The sequence below is a fragment of the Bombyx mandarina genome, chromosome 28 (assembly GCF_030267445.1).
Source record: "Bombyx mandarina strain Sakado chromosome 28, ASM3026744v2".
Lineage (NCBI taxonomy): Eukaryota > Metazoa > Arthropoda > Insecta > Lepidoptera > Bombycidae > Bombyx > Bombyx mandarina.
The window spans coordinates 36423-54334 of record NC_143233.1 but is presented as its reverse complement, the minus strand read 5'-3'; the positions used below and the strand labels follow the sequence as shown (position 1 = coordinate 54334).

The window sequence follows — 17912 nt, the reverse complement described above, 5'->3', positions numbered from 1 at the left end:
GAACGGGAATGGGTTTATTAGTCCGCCGCGGCCGGTTGGCCTGCGCCATCAACGTGGTCGCTGACGGCTCAGCCTCCACTACCACGGCGGACGGAATGGAGTTTCGAGGGGGAGGGGCCGGGGGAAGGGAAGATTTCCCTTTCCCCTTCCCCTTCCCCCTTACTATGGGAAGTACAGCCGGAGGAGCTGCACCCCCGGCTCGAGGCACCGGTGGCGCAGGAGGAGGGACGGTGACTCCCATCATCCTGGCCCGTTTGCGGAAGACCGCACACCGTCTGTCGACGGCGACGTGGTCCTTCCCACAATTGGCGCAGGAGAATGGGCCGTCCCTCGGCCTCGGGCAGTCCGCTACAATGTGCTCTCCGGCACACCTTACGCAGCGGACCGCGCGATGGCAGTTGTAGGATGCGTGTCCGAAGGCCTGGCAGCGATGACACTGCGCGGGCCCTCGGGTTGGACGCCATCCCTCAACTGTCACCCCCGGCAAGTACAACAGTTCGTTGACTGCGTACAAGCGGGCGAGGTCGTCCCTTGAGAGGTGGTCCAGGGCTACGTGAAACACGCAGCCCGGTCGCCCTCTCTGGGACCTGATGCACCTGGCATATCGAGCCGGGAATCCCAGCTCCTTCAGGGCATTGACTATTTCTGCCTCGTCGGTGTCGGCAGGGAGGCCCCGGACCGCCACCTTAGAAGGCATCTCCTCCGCCAGGGCATAACAGTACCATTTAATGGTACCATCCCTGGCAGAGGCCTCCGACAGGTAGGCCTGGACCGCCCTGTACTCCTCGACCGACGTCGGCAGAAATCTAAAACCGGCGCCGAAGGGTCGCGCCGAGGGAGCTCGACCTAAGCGCTCCCTAATGGCCGCCAAATGGCGAGGCCAATTTGGGAGGGCCTCCACCATAATTGGTGGGTGTCGACGTAATACCTCCTGGGCACGACCCTTCGACCTCGGGGGAGGGGCTTTTGGGGATTGGGAAGTCCTCTGGGTGGTAGGAATACCTGGCCTAGCTGCCATGGCAGCGTAGGAGGTAGAAGGCTTGGGGTTTGTCGGTAAGGGAATATGTTGGGGTCTGGTGGACTCGAGGTCCATATACCTGGTGGAATCCAGGTTGCCCGCCGTGCCGCTTAGGGCGGGGGCACCTCGGGTTGAGTCCACCGGGATTGGGGATAACGTTGGGGAGGGAGAGCGTGGAGGGGATCGTAGTTGCCTAAGGGCTGTCCCTGTCCTGGCGGGGGCCCTAGGCTTCGGAATTGGTTTATTGGCTGGGATTGGGCTCCCAGAGGGGGACGAAGATCTAGACGTGGAAGGAGTCACGGATTCAGTTGAGGAATGATCGGTGGATGTGGTCGCACTTTCCTCTCCCTCCGATCTGGAGGAAGGACCCAGTCGCGGACGCTTATCCTTGTCGCTTGACGAGCCTCGGTCAGACTCAGACCTGGCCTTCTTCCGCGGCCGAGAGGGCCCGGAGGGATCGGTCAACGAGGGAAGATTACCTTCCCTCGGTCCGATCCTCGGGGACCCCTGGGCCGCGACCGAAGGCCCGGGCTGGCTGTCCAGCCCGAGTCCCGTCAAGCTTGTACGGGTTGCAGGTGTTGGCTTGTGAATCGCCTGACGTCCCTTATTGGACGGGCCGGGTGTGCTGATTAACGGGGGTGAGTTCCCCGACGACATGATTTCCCTGGTCCTACGATGGTTGAGTCATTGGTACTCCCGAGCGTTGCCAGTTGGTATGTTATTTTGTTAGACTGGGCTCCGGTTAACCGGCAATAAGGGATACTGCTATTATATAATTATAACTATAAAATAACAGAAAAGAGACTAACTAGACTAACTGCTCGAAATTAAATTAAAATCTACCGATAACTAATAAGTGCTAATTAATAATGAATGTACTAAACTAAATAATATAACTACACTTGCATCTGTACTCGGTCAGTGTTAGACAAGCGGTGAGTCCCGGTTCCGGTACAACTAGTCTTTAATGAATCAAAAGAATTCAAATAAACAAATTAATAATAATATATTAACAACCTATATTATACAAATGTACTTAACAAACAATTAACTTACCGGATTGTTGAGTAACTCTCTTTTACCAGCGAATTTCACTAGTAAAAGGGTCACTGAACACCCAACTATTGAAAACCTATACTAAAATAAAGTAAAAATAACAATAAAGAAACTGAAATAAAACAACAAAATAACAAGATAATAAATTAAATTAAATTCAATCAAATGAAGGAATAATTAGACGGGAACCCCACTAAATACTAACACTAACTTAATAAAGCAAATCAGGATAACTCTAAATAAACAATGGATGGATAGACAGCATAGACCACTTATGAATGCCGACCGGTGCGCCAGAATCAATGTATTAAAATTTTTAAACTAAACTATGTTAAACAAAATGTGATATTAAAAGTAGGTAGATGCAAAACAAAAGACAAACGTAATTTTAATATTCTATGGCAGCGCCACTTGTTTTTGTTAAAAGCGGGTAGATTAAATTAATTGGTAAACTAATGAAATAACAAAATAAAATTACTACTATTATATTAAATGGTACTAAGAAATTAATTTATAAAAATAAGGGATTAATTAATCTTACTGTCTAGACTTAATTAACTAACGGTAGGGGGTTCAAACGCCAACAACCTTCTACGTAGACCAGTTTATCGGGTTTTGCGACCGCCCCGCCTAGCCCCGAAGGGTAGGAGAGGACTGGGAATGACACAGGGAGGCCAGACTCAGTGGCGCTAACGTTCGCCGGTTTTATATTCAAATAAAACGGTAACGCAGCTTACACAGGCTGGTCGACACCTACCCGTATTAAACTAATCGTTTAAGGAAAGAAGTGTCGATCCACTTACCTGTTCCCGGGTCCTTCGTCTCGCTGTTCGGGGCGTTTCCACTCCGAAACAGCAACTCCAGATGAAACACTCTCACTCTTGGGCACACACAATTGCACAGCACAAACAATAGGGGCCTCGTAGCACTGGTGTCCCGGGCATCCGAATGTTGTTGTTCGGAACTTGTATATATGCGAGTTTATCTTGAAAATGTCGTAAGCGAGATTCAGCCATCTGTCAAATAACTTGTGAATTGTTTTTACAAATATTAGTGAGGGTTATGCTATCGCTCTCACAGAGGTCTGTACAACAAGGGTACATTATGAATGTTTAGAAAATTATAACTGTATGATATTTAAATGAATCCAATTCAAAATCTCTGATCTTAAAGTTCTGTTTGTTTGTTTAATCATAGATTTGTTCAATCTAGAAGTGCAAGAGATTCAAAGAAAATATAAACTATTGAAGTTTCATCTATAAGCGTGTATTCTGTGTGCCTATAGCAGATATCCCACGCGATGCGAAGTGCGCATCGCGGCGGTGGTCGCGTGCCGCCCGACGCAATACCAACGCTAATTGACGACCGGCAGACAACTAACTAAACACGGGGGACAATTATTGTATCGTTGGCTGGAGGCACCGGCACGGCTTCGTTTCATTAACATTTTATTGATACTCATGACGCGAAATCAGCTTATCTATTTATAAATAGGCGAAGAAATATAGTTCCGTACCATTGTCTTTTTTGTTTTCTAAGTATCCAGTGGCGAGCTTCACCTATATACTAATGTTATTAAGCTGAAGAGTTTGTTGGTTTGAACGCGCTAATCTCAGGAACTACTGGTCCGATTTGAAAAATTATTTCAGTGTTAGATAGCTCATTTCTTGAGGAAGGCTATAGGCTATATAACACCACGCTAAGACCAATAAAAGCGGAGCACCAATAAAGAATACGTATTTCAAAATCGGGTTATTTCCCCTTTTGAGCTTTCGTTGCGTGCGCTGTAGAAACGGTTAAAGTTTCGCTAAAATAATGTATGACGGAATTGTTCCCCTTTAAAAGATCTAAGAAAAAGTCCGCAACAGCATATGTCTATATGTTAAGGTTGCCTCACTATAACGTTTTTATGCTAACCAAATTTGTTCTAAAATAAAGCATTATTTGTGAACTATTCCACGCGGACGAAGTCGCGGGTAAAAACTAGTTAGTGTTATTAATAAAAATATTTTGGAAATAATACGTATTCAAAAAATATAAAAACAAAAACAGAAGAGCGTATGTGATACACATAATGAATCTAAACCTAGAGGTGTCAGTGATTACGGTCGAATTTAGATCAGTAGTTCGTTTAAAATAATTTTAGGTTTTTTTTCTGATATTTTACAACTGTATTGCTGAGCAGATAGAATGTAAATTTATAAAGCATCGTATGCTTCTACGATCAGTCTAGGAAATTTAGTGTGTAACTGAATTAAATGAAAATAGAGCAAGTCCTGAGGTTCCTACCGACTCTATCTTCTTCTTGTTCGGTGATGACGTCGATTTGAAAGTACCTGTAAAGGTCTACTTAATTGAAATAGCATTTCATTTATAACTACAAACTGTATTTTTCTAAACACTGAAGGTTAAGTTTGATTAAGTTTCCTTGTTGCTATGTGTATTCGTTCCTATGGTGCTATTACTAGAATACTAGCGCTCTGAGGAGTTGTTTGAGATGATACCATCCTCTCTTTTTACCTATGCACCACCCGCCGCCGGAGTAGAGTTCATCCATACTACCTGGAGCCACTGCGGTCATCCACAGTGCGTTTTCAGAGATCTTTTTTACCGCGTACTATCCGCTATGGCATGTCCTTTTTCAAACGGGGCTTATGGAGAATACCTACTTAACGGTAGGCAGCGGCTTGGCTCTGCCCCTTGAATTGCTAAAGGCCATGAGCAACGGTAACCGCCCACCGTCAGGTGGACCGTATGATCGTCTGCCCACACAGGTTATAAAAAAAAAAATGCCACCGCGGCCGTCTTCGGGTTTTGACGACCATAAAGATAGCAGTGTAGTCTATCCAATGATTAGAAGATCTAGATACAGCGCTATCAGTCTGTAGTAGCAGTATTACTTTATCTCGTCTCCTACCTAGCTTTTTAGTGTTTGTCTTAGTCACTAATAGATGAGTTCCTACCACCGACTTGACCCTTTCTGTTCTGAGCTGGTCTGTTGGATGGACGTGACGGTACAGCTGTGTGCGTGTGTCACAGTGCGGTGTACTATGAGAGAGCTGGTTACTGCGTTGGTGCGGGCAGCGCGGGCCGCCCTGTATACTTAATTTGTCCTTTATTGTGTTGATTTAACTGGAACCCTCAATCCGCAGGGGATTTACACAAAGAGCCGACCATGTTTGGTGCATTTGGTAGCCACGTTAATTTGGCCCTCATCGGAGGATGCCACAGTATTGACTATTTAGGCAGTACTACATGCCATGCCACGTACCAAACGAAATTAAAATCTCGTCTCTCGTCTTAATGAGACGAGCAATAAAACTAAACTGTAATATAAATTGAGTCTACGGCTAAATTATATGAATTTTGTAATCATTTTTATAGCTGACTAGCTTACCCGGCAGACTTCGTACTGCCTCAATCGATAAATAAAAGACCTAAACTTTTGTATAAAATAAACTTAAAACAAACAAAAGGAATCCGTCCGACGCGGGACACATCAAAGGGAAAACAAAATTGTTATTTTTATTGAATTCCGAGTATTTTCATATTTATCCACCTATTAAACCTTCTCTGGACTTCCACAAATAATTCAAGACCAAAATTAGCCAAATCGGTCCAGCCGCTCTCGAGTTTTTTTAGTGAGACTAACGAACAACAATTCATTTTTATATATATATATATAGATATAGATTGAGTAGTAATGGTTCAAATGCACTTCCCGACAGTGGACCATGGTGTGTCCTGCAGCAGCTCCTGTAGACCGCCGCCTCGCTGACTTGGAGCGGAATCCTCCGCTGATACACGAACTAGTCGTATGCCAGTCTCAATGTATAAAACTAGGCTAATTGAATGTTGCATTCATCACATTGATTCTATAAGGTCCAGGAGACGGTTGAGACCCGGCGGACCGCGACCGTCAAAATGGGTTACAGACAACCGGGAGTATTCGAGTGTCAGTGTATACCTGCTGCATTGCTTATTTTTCTTTTACTTTTACGGTGTTGTAGTAGAGAAGGCAGCCAGCTCCGACACTACAGTAACGAGGCCTGGTAACGTATGCAGCAAATAACCGTACACATCTCTCTTACAATAACAGCGCTCCGCTTGTGCTTCGGTTTCATTACGGTTCGCCGCTACGAACTGATTTATTTAACAATTCATCTTGTTGTTGCATATTGCGAAAAAAAAAGGTTTGTGGTGTCGTGGGACACCGGATAGGAACGAAGTTCCTTATTATAAAAATATTAATTTTAAGTTCTATTCGAGGTATAAAGAAAATAAAACTGGAGGTTTCGCAACAACCCACGGTCATTCGGTAACGTGCGAACTTATTGTGTTACACTTCATTCACGTGTGTTTGCATAAGAGTTAGTGTATTGCGCATAGCGCTCTGAGATCATGGTCAATGATAGATAAAAAAATATGTTATTTTTTGTACGTTATTATAAAGTTAAGTCGTACACTGTGTGCATTACTAATAAAAATCTTACGTTACGGACGTTTTTTCCCGGTTAGGGTACCCCTCCGCATCGCCACTGGCAGGCAACATCGGGTGCTGTCATCAGGGACATACAGTTGTCCGCAGTAATTACATGTATGTAGTAAAGTCAAAGTCAAAGGTTAATTAATTAAGGTAAGGTAGAGTTTGTGAGTTCTAATGCGTCAGATGATCGGTGTATATGTATGTATGTCGGCATAATCAAGTGTCAAAGTCAATTATAATTTCGAGCTCACGACTCAAGGTTGGTGGCGGGTTCTATGTTCTGATGTCCATGGACTATGGTGGCCATTGATACAGAATGTGAATTTGGTGACAAATTGGCAGTGGTTATTATAATTTATTTATTAATATAATAAGCATAGTAGCCGTCGAGCCGTAGTGGAGTCGCAGTAATAGTAGGTTCGACATCTAATGTAGTCGTCGTGGCCTAGAGGATAAGACGTCCGGTGCATTCGTGTTGAGCGACGCACCGGTGTTCGAATCCCGCAGGCGGGTACCAATTTTTCTAATGAAATAACTAGTCAGCTCATAAGTATTGTCACACAGTATAAACTTTTCTTTTAGAATGCTGGCCACAAAAAAGTTTATTGAATTCGAATTTCTAATTGTTCATGAAAATAAAAATGTATACTTTTTAGAATTTTACTCATTTTTAAATATGGAGTGGACGCTTAAAGAAGACCGTGTTGCAGTTATTGCGTTTCATCGTTGCGGTTACACGCCAATTCAAATTTTTAACATACTGAAAAATTTTAATATAACCAAAAGATTCGTTTATCGTACCATCAAACGATACAATGAAGACTCTAGTGTAGAAGACAGGTCAAGAAGTGGTCGCCCTCGGTCTGTTAGGACTCCAGCAGTGATAAAAGCTGTGAAGGCGCGAATTCAAAGAAATCCCAAACGTAAGCAGAAACTGTTGGCCCTTCAGATGGGGTTAAGCAGAACCACGGTGAAAAGGGTGTTAAATGAAGACTTAGGGCTTCGGGCATATCGAAGAAAAACAGGAAATCGTTTGAATGCTCGTCTAATGGACCTGAGACTGAAGAGATGCCGCGCTTTGTTGAAGCGGTACGCGGGAATAAATAAAAGGGAAATTCTTTTTTCGGATGAAAACATTTTTACTGTAGAAGAGAGCTACAACAAAAAAAATGATAAGGTGTACGCACACAGTAGTGAAGAAGCGAGCAACCGTATTCCGCGTGTCCAACGAGGTCATTTTCCATCCTCGCTCATGGTATGGTTGGGAGTTTCTTTTTGGGGCTTAACAGAGGTACATTTTTGTGAGAAAGGTGTAAAAACGAATTCAGTTGTGTATCAAAATACAGTCCTGACGAACCTTGTGGAACCTGTTTCTCATACCATGTTCAATAACAGGCACTGGGTATTCCAACAAGATTCGGCGCCAGCTCATAGAGCGAAGAGCACACAAGACTGGCTGGCGGCGCGTGAAATCGACTTCATCCGGCACGAAGACTGGCCCTCCTCCAGTCCAGATTTGAATCCGTTAGATTACAAGATATGGCAACACTTGGAGGAAAAGGCGTGCTCAAAGCCTCATCCAAATTTGGAGTTACTCAAGACATCCTTGATTAAGGCAGCCGCCGATATTGACATGGACCTCGTTCGTGCTGCGATAGACGACTGGCCGCGCAGATTGAAGGCCTGTATTCAAAATCACAAGGGTCATTTTGAATAAACTTTAGTGTCATAAGAATCTATGTTTTGTTAAGTTCATTTTGGTATATGAATGGTTACATAATGAATAAACTTGTTTCAATTATTTTACATTAAACATGTGACAGAATTTATGACCTGACTAGGTATGTACTCAACAAATGTTCACGATTGACTTCCACGGTGAAGGAATAAATATCGTGTAATAAAAATCAAACCCGCAAAATTAATTAGTAATTAGCGTAATTACCGGTGGTAGTACCTCTTGTGAGTCCGCGCGGGTAGGTACCACCACCCTGCCTATTTCTGCCGTGAAGCAGTAATGCGTTTCAGTTTGAAGGGTGGGGCAGCCGTTGTAACTATACGTGAGACCTTAGAACTTATATCTTAAGGTGGGTGGCGCATTTACGTTGTGGATGTCTATGGGCTCCAGTAACCACTTAACACCAGGTGGGCTGTGAGCTCATCCACCCATCAAAGCAATAAAAAAAAATACAATATAAACGCTATTTATCCAAAACCAACCCTTTTTTCTAGACATTGTATTATTACTATGTAAGAGATTAGCAATTAGTATTATCTTACATCGAATGCCCGCGCGTTTCGATACTAAATATGAGATTCTTGTTTAATAATAATTATCGTTATTATCGACAAGAATTCTTCCTAGTTTTAAGGGTGGACAAAATATGAAAGTCCCGACCTCAAACCTCAGTGTGGGCATGGTCATTCGCTATACGGCGTCGTACAGCGAATGACCATGCCCATGCATCAGGACATCACATAGCAACAAGGGGCCGTGAGGTCTTCTTACTTTCCTCAGACGACATCGCTTACTGCGGGTACCATTTTAAGCACTTCTTTCCAGGCGGAGGGTATCCTGCAAACTCTTTCGTACTAAGCATGCTGCAAATATCTATCCCAATTTTAGTACGCTATTTGGGTATGCTCAGACGTATTGTTATACTCTGCATCAATTTGTTAAATTCATCTTAAATTTCAATTTAGGGGAACTGACGAAATGTATCTCATTCGTCATGGCTTTCATCAACCAAAACTAGTCCAGTGCATGGCCCTCGCTGACGACCGACCCTGCGCAAAATGATCTATGTTTGATTTAGCAGTAAATGTAACCTCATGAGTATAAAACTTTATAGCCCTTTTTCGCTCTTTACAGATTAACAAATTTAAGTGCATAATCCAGGAACACGAAACAGCAGTGACTGAACGCAACAACGCTTAGTCTTATCGCTTAACTAATATCTTAATAATCGCTTAAATAATATCTAACCGATATCTAATCGATAACTAATATCTTCCGGACAACCCTAAAAATGGCCCATCTCTTGGGCGCGCTCTACCCTCTACCTCTGTTGAGGACTTTAATACGCAGTTACATTACTATCGCGAGCGACTCCATCCACTAACCAAATAAGCCGCTTCGCACGCGCATTTCTGCATCTTTCTATTAATATTCCACTCAACTGTGTTGCTAATGTACTAACAATCTTAACTTTAGCTGTTACAGCATAAATTACTTTGGCAGTAAGCTTTGAAACTTTTTTTACCTGCGTGTTATTATAAATCGTACCCCACGGCCGTGTCGGTCTTTTCCAACTACGCATACTGTGTTTTAGTGTGTCAAAATAGTAGAAGCTTGAGATACATTTTCATACACATTAATTCTGTGTCATCTCCACGAAATTCAGCTTAAACCTCGAACTCGGTGGAATTCATTGCAATATTTATTTTATACTTTAAGCTTGGCGAGATTGAAATGAAATTTGTTTAACGGCTCTGTGTAAATCCAGAAATAACTCATTTATTCGTGGCTACACAAATTTCAGCAGTTTTCTGCAGGTCAGAGAAATCATTTTCTCTTACCAGTTTTTGTGGCATGTAGGTCCTCTCTAGCGACTTACAGTCCACAGTTTCGCCTGAAATGGAGTCACGATGCAGTATTTCTATCTCGTTCTCGCCTATATAATTTAGTACATCGTCGTGTTTTTTCTCTGTCTGTCTAATTCAGAGTTCGCCACGTGTACTATTTTGTCGGTAGAGTATTTCGAGAGTAAGTCACTGTTTACGTTGAGCTGTAGTTCATTAGATAATAATAAATGTTGTACGGATGAGGCGTTGTTCGTCCTCGCTACGGTTAATGCGACAGGTGACTCATGCCTGACACAGGCTGTCAGTTTTTATTGAGATTGACAGAATTGCAACACGCCATTGCCTTTTAATTTTTTGCCATCTTGCCTTCCTAAGCACCACTACCCGGACTTTGGGTACCACGATATTGGGAAATACAGTCTCTCTTCGATGTAGTCGGGGGTGCTTTTAGGTACAACAAGCACTGGTCACCGTCCTCGCCGGATCTTCTCAGGGGATCGCGTTTCCGATCCGGTGGTAGATTCTGCGAAGCACTACCATTGCTAGGGCCAGTGCTAGCAATACTCCCGGCTTGAGACACGTGAGCGCTATCAGCATAGGTAGGAAAAAAAATGTAGTCGGCGTCCGATTGTAACATTCCTGAAGAAACTACACGAAACGATGAGATTCAGGCATGGAGAGACAGCGCAACGAGCTTTATGAGGGAACTCTAGGAGACATAAGAGTTTATACATATTTCGACATCCCTCAACACACCGTGAGGCAATGACATCTGTAATGCTATCCCGTCAGAGACTGTCTTAGTCGACAGGAGCACTTACTGCTTTTTCATATAGAACGAAACCTATTTTTTCTTCATGACATTTTTATTTATTTGATATGTGAATTAAGCGGTTACCGGAGCTCATAGACATCACAGCGTGAATGCTACTTTGAAATATGAGGCCGAAGTACCAATTGTTAAATTTTCAAATCAATACTCAGTGGCAAAAATATGCTAGGCAGTGGTAGCTATCCAATCGGGCCACAAGACGCCATACCACTTGTAGTTTATCCAAATTATAAATTAAGCGAATTTTTATTAAACGAAGTCTTTCGTGAGCACATGCTGAGTATGTACGTATCTCATTTTTGTTCTTCTATCTAATCGTTGATAGCCTATGAGGCCATTCCAGCTACTCAACGACTGATAAGTAAGCTCACGGACTCAACTTGAGAGAGTTTGCTAACAGTGGCCCTAGCAAGAGCAGTGCTTCGCAGAATCTATCATCGGAGCGAAATCGCGACACAATGAGAAATTTCGGCGAAAAACTCAGTGTGTTGTGTTTATGGATCAGTTCGCACGTCGAGCTCTTGAAGAGCCTAAACGCATCGTGTCGCGCCGTTTTGTAAAAGTAACGTTCTGGCAATTTCTTAGGATACTTATGTATCGGTTCTACATTTAGATCGTCGTGAAGATTAACATTCCTTACATACCACGGCACTCCGACGGCTATTCTTTAAAAACTTACTGGCCTTCGAGGTCCACGGTATGGGTTGGCCAAAGATTTTGATGGCGGAGATGGAGTTATCGCGCCTAATTCGAATGATAGCAGGACGTCTCGTGAGTCGGCAACGATAGGTATCATCATCACCCTGTCTATTTCTGCCGTGAAGCAGTAATGCTTTTCGGTTTGAAGGGTAGGGCAGCCGCTGTACTTTAAAAACGGAGATCTAAGAACTCATATTAGGTGATATGGCCACCTACGGCGGCATTTAGGTTGTAGATGTCTATAGGCTCCAGAACAACGTAACTTCAAGTGGGCCGAGGTGTGCTCGTGCGAGGGTGAGCTCGTCCTCCCACCTAAGCAATGAAAAAAAACAAAAATAATAATTTAATATTTAAAATTGGTATCCCCTGTGCGATTTGAACAGTAACACAGAAACTCGGCAATACAAGCCCACCGGGCGTCTTAACATTTGGGCCACCATGACTTCACAACAAACTTCACGCTTGCACACAAAAGGAACTAACTAGCTTATCATCATATCGATATCTGTTAACTTGTTCGACACGAGGTTTTCTTCACTGTAAGAGGACCCTGGGTGTTAGGTGAGCAGGCTCCGTGCTCTCGATATTTCCTCCTTTTCGGAAGGCATTTTTTTACTTTTTACTGCCGTGCAAGAGTGATGTGTCATACCACACAACTGAGACTTAGGTCTCAACTCTCAAGGTGGCTGGCGGCATTTTCGTGATGATATCTATGAGCTCACGCAAGCAAATGTAGTATTTGTAATTAAAAAAAAGTTTCTTTATGAGCTTTGAACCCTGAACATAACTTAAAATTGGATTGTAATGCAATGAAATGTCAAAAACATTTTTTATCTTATTTAGCTCTACGTAAAAATGTGGCATTTATAAAAACTTTTTTTGTTTTATTTAGACATTATGCGATTACCATTATCCCCTTTTTTTTTTTCTCCTACTTATGCTGATAGGCTTGAGAGGCTATTTCAGCTTCGACCTAACGTGTAGGTGAGCTCACGGGACTCAAGCCGGAGTGTTGCTAACACTGGCCCTAGGAAGAGCAGTGCTTCGCAGAATCTACTACCGGATCGGAAACGCGACCCACTGAGAAGATCCGGCGAGAAACTCAGTGGGCTGTGGGTTAACTCGCGCACCGACGAGGACGGTGATCGGTGCTTGTTGTATCTTAAAGCACCGTTAATGGATCGGGAGGATCCGTAATGACGTGTTTTGGTTTACAGGATCGGGCATGCATTATCCGCGCTGTTGAGTTCAAGTTCACAGACTGCAGCTTTGATAGCTCAGTCTATTTTGACATCCTTGCCTGTTCTACGTAAATGTTTTGGTTCAAGGATTATTCAAGGATAAATTTACATGTGTGACTTTCTGTCATCAGTTGCTCTTACGCAGGTCGTGTCTTTTTTTGGGTTTCCCCTAATAGTCTCCTAACCGGTACAGATATGGGAACCGAAACACTTTAGGTCCCCAGGGGGCTCTGCGATGACGAATTGATGCAGAAAGAGAAAAAGCGTTCTAGGAAGAACCAGAACCCGCACGGAGAAGAACTTCAATATTGCATATACCTATAGAGGCTAGTCATGAGTTCCAGTTCAGGAATAGCTGTTAAATGTGTGCAGAATTGACGTTATATAGTTTTAGAAAGTTCCATTTAGTTCCCGTAACTCCTTAATACCAGGTGGGCCATGACCTGGTCTGTCCATTTACTGTAATACCAGAGTAAGTCCGTCAGCCCATCTAGGATACGACACGTTGAAACTCTTGCGAGGAGAGTGGACGCGAGTGAGGCGAGTGGGTCGGCGCAGATCGCATGCGCTTAATAGGAACGTTCACTTCTTATCGTTTATTTTGGTCGCAGAGCGTGGGCTTGTGTGCGCCCGTGTGCTGTGTTCCTTGTGCGTGAGTGAGTGATGGTCGGTTATACTACGGTCGGTTATCAGGAACGGAGGAATTAATCAATGTTCAAACTCCACTGATTTAGTCAAATGTACTTTTATTCTTGTGATAAGTCATTTTTGACACGAGAAGCATAAAAATGGATCTATGGCGGTAGCTATCATACATCACAAAATATTTGCCGAGATACTTGAGTCTCGCTTTCAACATTTTCAAGATAAACTTGCATAGATAAAAGTTCTGAACAACAACGCGCGGATCGTCGGTCTACCGAGCAATTTCAGCCGCTCGGTGGAAGATCTTTATTTTTTTTTTTTATTTTTTTTTTATTGCCTTTTTATCTTACCTATTTACCTTATTTACCTTTATTGCCTATTGATCTTACCTTTGTTTTTAACCTACCAAAGATCTGTTTAATGCAAGAATCTGGATTATAGAAATTTATATTTTTTGTCACATTGTTAGCGCATTACTGAGTCAGTTATGGTCAATAATAATTTAAAATAGTAAGTCTTTATCTATGAGGTAAAGTATTGTCGTATCTAGTTCCTGACGGTACACATGCGCAGTAAGGCTGGTGCCGCTTGGTAAGAATATGTGATGAATTATATCGGTACTACCAAGCAATGACCATTACTTTTTGGGCTAAGTTTTCGTTTCAGGCATTGCCTGGGTGCTGAACTAGGGTATAGCCAATATGACAACCCCTAAAGATTCTAAAAAGATTTAAAAAATAATGTACAATTTTTTATCGCAAGTGACAATGTGTTTCAAAATCCTTTCGATTCTGTGTTTTTTAATAAACTCAAGGCATTTTTTATCTTTCGGGCAGGAGCCGAACCCCATACGAGGTGGCCGCGCCTAGGGGGCACGTGGAGTATGTGGTAATTGACGGTTTGCAGATGTTGGGAGCTGACCGCGGGCCCAATCATGTTGTTATGGCCCTACCCATCAAACGACTCCTCTTGCACCCAACATTTAATTTCCAAGGTCAGAACCCGATCAGACTAGAGAGGGTTCCCGCGATCAGCCGCCGCCTTTGCGATACGGACTTCGCAGAAGTGGCGGCCCGGCTGCACGCTGACTGCCGTCAAAAGAAGGAAACGCTGCAGCTCGCCATCTGTGAGGCCAAATCTCAGGGTATAGAGACGCTCGACCAGGATCCCTGGGGGCGCCCGTACAAAGTTGTCCGCAAGAAAGTGTGGCCGTGGGCGCCTCCAATTATTGAGCGACTCCGGTCTCGGCAGTTGCGGGAACATAGTTTCTGTACTGTTCCCGCGGGGAGGGGGGAACTTCCAGCCTCTTTCCACGGGTCCGCAAAGTACTTACAAAATATATTATCTATACTAAAACATATTATAAAGCTGAAGAGTTTGTTTGTTTGAACGCGCTAATCTCAGGAACTACTGGTCCGATTTGAAAAAATATTTCAGTGTTAGATAACCCACTTACTGAGGAAGATTATAGGCTATCACGGTAAGACTACTCGTAATACAAGTGGAGAACCAATAAAGAATGTTTCAAAATAGGGGTTTAAATAGCTCCTTAACATTCTAAAATATAATTCAAAAATATTTTCACTTTCTACGTAAATGAAGTGGCGGGTAAAATTTTGCGTTATGCCAAAGTAACTATTCCACGCGGACGAAGTCGCGGGCAAAAGCTAGTAGAAAATGTAATTAATCAATCACTACCACTCAAGGATTGAATTACGGAGTAATTCCATGACTGCTGGTACAGCTGGCCTTATACACGCTTCTCATTGATGGTGTGTGAACTTCTACAATCGAAAAGCTTAACCGAAACATTCGTTGATTAAAGTTAACCTCTGTTCGTGGCACCGGTTCTCTCGTGACGTCATCGCGCGACTCCCGCGCACTTTTGAGCTTTCAGCCAGACTTCAGTAACGCTTCTAATTTGGTGAGAGAGGGACGCACGCTTGCTTGTAATTATCTAATTATCGTTCTGTGTACGAAACATTCACAACATTATTAATATACGCATTAACTGTATTCTGTTGTGGTTTTGTATACTATGTAGGGAAAGTACAGTAAATAATAAAGGTAATACTTCTATTCAGAATCCATTTACTTTGGACGGGACGAGTCGTACTAACCGATTGATAAGAAGTTTATGAGATCGCAACTTTCATGATTAACAGGTTTTATTATTATATTAACAAGTTTATATTAACAGGTTTGTTAACGAGTGCATTTTTTTGAGTTGGTTTTTAATTCGTATTTTTAAATCTATAGATGGCCAGAGGAGCTCAAGGAATTGGTGCTTCCCCCTCGTCTGTCGAGGTTAGCTGATATTTGGACAGTCTATGAGGCGTCTAAGGGCCGGTAAACGCTTAAGCAAAAAAAAATACGCTGAATCACATCACGAGGTTCACAAGCGCGGAAAATTATATACCTACTTAATAAATAGGTACAAAAAAAAATTCTCCACAATTTCCATACAAAAGAACAACAAAGAATCGCAAAATAGAGCAAAGCGACAAAAAATATAATAAAATGTAATCCGGACGAGTAACCTTATACTTTGTACACATCGTATTATGTCAGCTTCACCTCAATTGAGTCTTTGTGTCAGTGCGGTCTCACACCGCTCTCCGCGTCGCAGTGTACGATCTCAATCAGATGTGGGTTAAGAGACCGCGAAGTGATCGACCGCTTTTTGCCCCAATTGATCCCAAAATGATCAACATTATATACTTGACTAGCGACCCGCCCTCGCTTCGCTTCGGAAATTGTAATTTATTATTGATTTCTCCACTATTTAATGGATGTTATTATACATATAAACCTTTCTCTTCAATCACTCTATATATTAAAAAAAAAAAACGCATCAAAATCCGTTGCGTAGTTTTAAAGATTTAAGCATACATAGGGATATAGGGACAGAGAAAGCGACTTGTTTTATACTATGTAGTGATAGGTACCACACCTTTCAACTCAATTGAGACTTCGACCTCATAGTTCAGGGCCGCGTTGTAGGAACATTGTAAGTCGAGGAACATTTTCTTGTTCGGAGTCCATAGATGAACGAGTCCAGTATGTGAATACCGCGGTTTCACTCGAGATGCGAGGTCAAGAGTTGGTTCAATTTATCTATAATTGCTAGAACCCTTTGAGTTTCAACACGTGTTCATAAAATTGAGCTGGACGGTGAAATCCAGCCCGGCCAGCACCACTGAGCGTGTGGGTGTGTGTATGGGAGTGTTGCCAACAGAACATGCGAGTCTGTGCTTATACATATTAAAATTAATAAATTTTTACATAGTGTTGGGTTTGTTTAAACAAAATGTTTCTCTGTTAAACAATAGTTTTTGTATTTAATTCTTTTAATTCGTTAATAAGTCTGATTGCTCTATAACGTTATTCAATGTTTTGTATTGATGTCAATGTTTGACCCCTTGCTTTTTGCATCGTGTCGAAGCTAATTTTTGTAGGTCTAAAGAATAATTTTTTCCTACCTAAGCTTGAGAGGCTATTTCAGCGTAACCTTAACTAGTAGGTGAGCTCACGGGGCTCAAGCCGGAGTGATGCTAACACTGGCCCTAGCAAGAGCAGTGCTTCGCAGAATCTACCACCGGATCGGAAATGCGATCCACTGAGAAGATCCGGCGAGAAACTCAGTGGGCTGAGAAACTCAGTGGGATGTGAAGAACCATGGCAACAACCCTATGTACACATATTTTACAATAAAAAATTGTAAACCCAGAGCTGGTTGCCCGGGCGGGTCATCCTCGTCCTCGCAGACACCTCGGACGCAGAATGCATCCTGTCTCTTCACTCGTAGCTTCTGTACTTCAGTGTCGACTCAGTAATTGTATAGCTTAATCTTTTTTATTCATCTTTTAAATGAAATTAGTATTTCAGCATTCAACATTTACAAACTTCAATTAGATACTTACAATATATTAAACGGGGAAGTGATTCAGAAAGGATCTAACCCGCTCGATCTATTCAGTCGGCAAGCACTCACCATTGTGCGACACGTAATGTTTGTTCAACAAAAAGCCTAATTACAGAAGCGCAGACGTTTTTACGAGTAAAAAGCTCAATAAATACAATAATCCTTTGATGTAATCCATTGTGGCGGCCGCGGCGGCTCGGGGGGCTGTCGATATTGTAACTGCACGCTTTATGACTCTCTATAGCTCGCTACTGAACACTTAGAGATCGGCAGTCACTTACTTGACTACTGAAATAAATATTCATTCACTTTTAAATCATTAACGTGTGAACGAGCTAGCCGACCACCGGGTCTAGAGTATTGTTTTTATTTTTTTTGTAGCCAGACGAGCGTACGGCCCATCTGATAGTATGTGGTTACCGTCG

The 17912-nt window shown here is 42.7% G+C and overlaps 1 protein-coding gene across 1 annotated transcript; it reads left to right on the top strand.

Moving 5' to 3' along the window:
* The first annotated feature begins 13705 nt into the window (after positions 1-13705).
* Positions 13706-15915, top strand: LOC149499659 (uncharacterized). Its single transcript, XM_089738936.1, has 3 exons — positions 13706-13719; positions 14399-14803; positions 15822-15915. The coding sequence occupies exons 1-3, from the start codon at positions 13706-13708 to the stop codon at positions 15913-15915; spliced, it is 513 nt and encodes a 170-aa protein (XP_089595062.1).
* Positions 15916-17912: the final 1997 nt, after the last annotated feature.

Coding starts and splice junctions, on each gene's coding strand:
- LOC149499659 (XM_089738936.1), top strand. Junction 14,804..15,821: donor CCAATTATTGAGCGACTCCG/GTCTCGGCAGTT, acceptor TTAAATCTATAG/ATGGCCAGAGGAGCTCAAGG.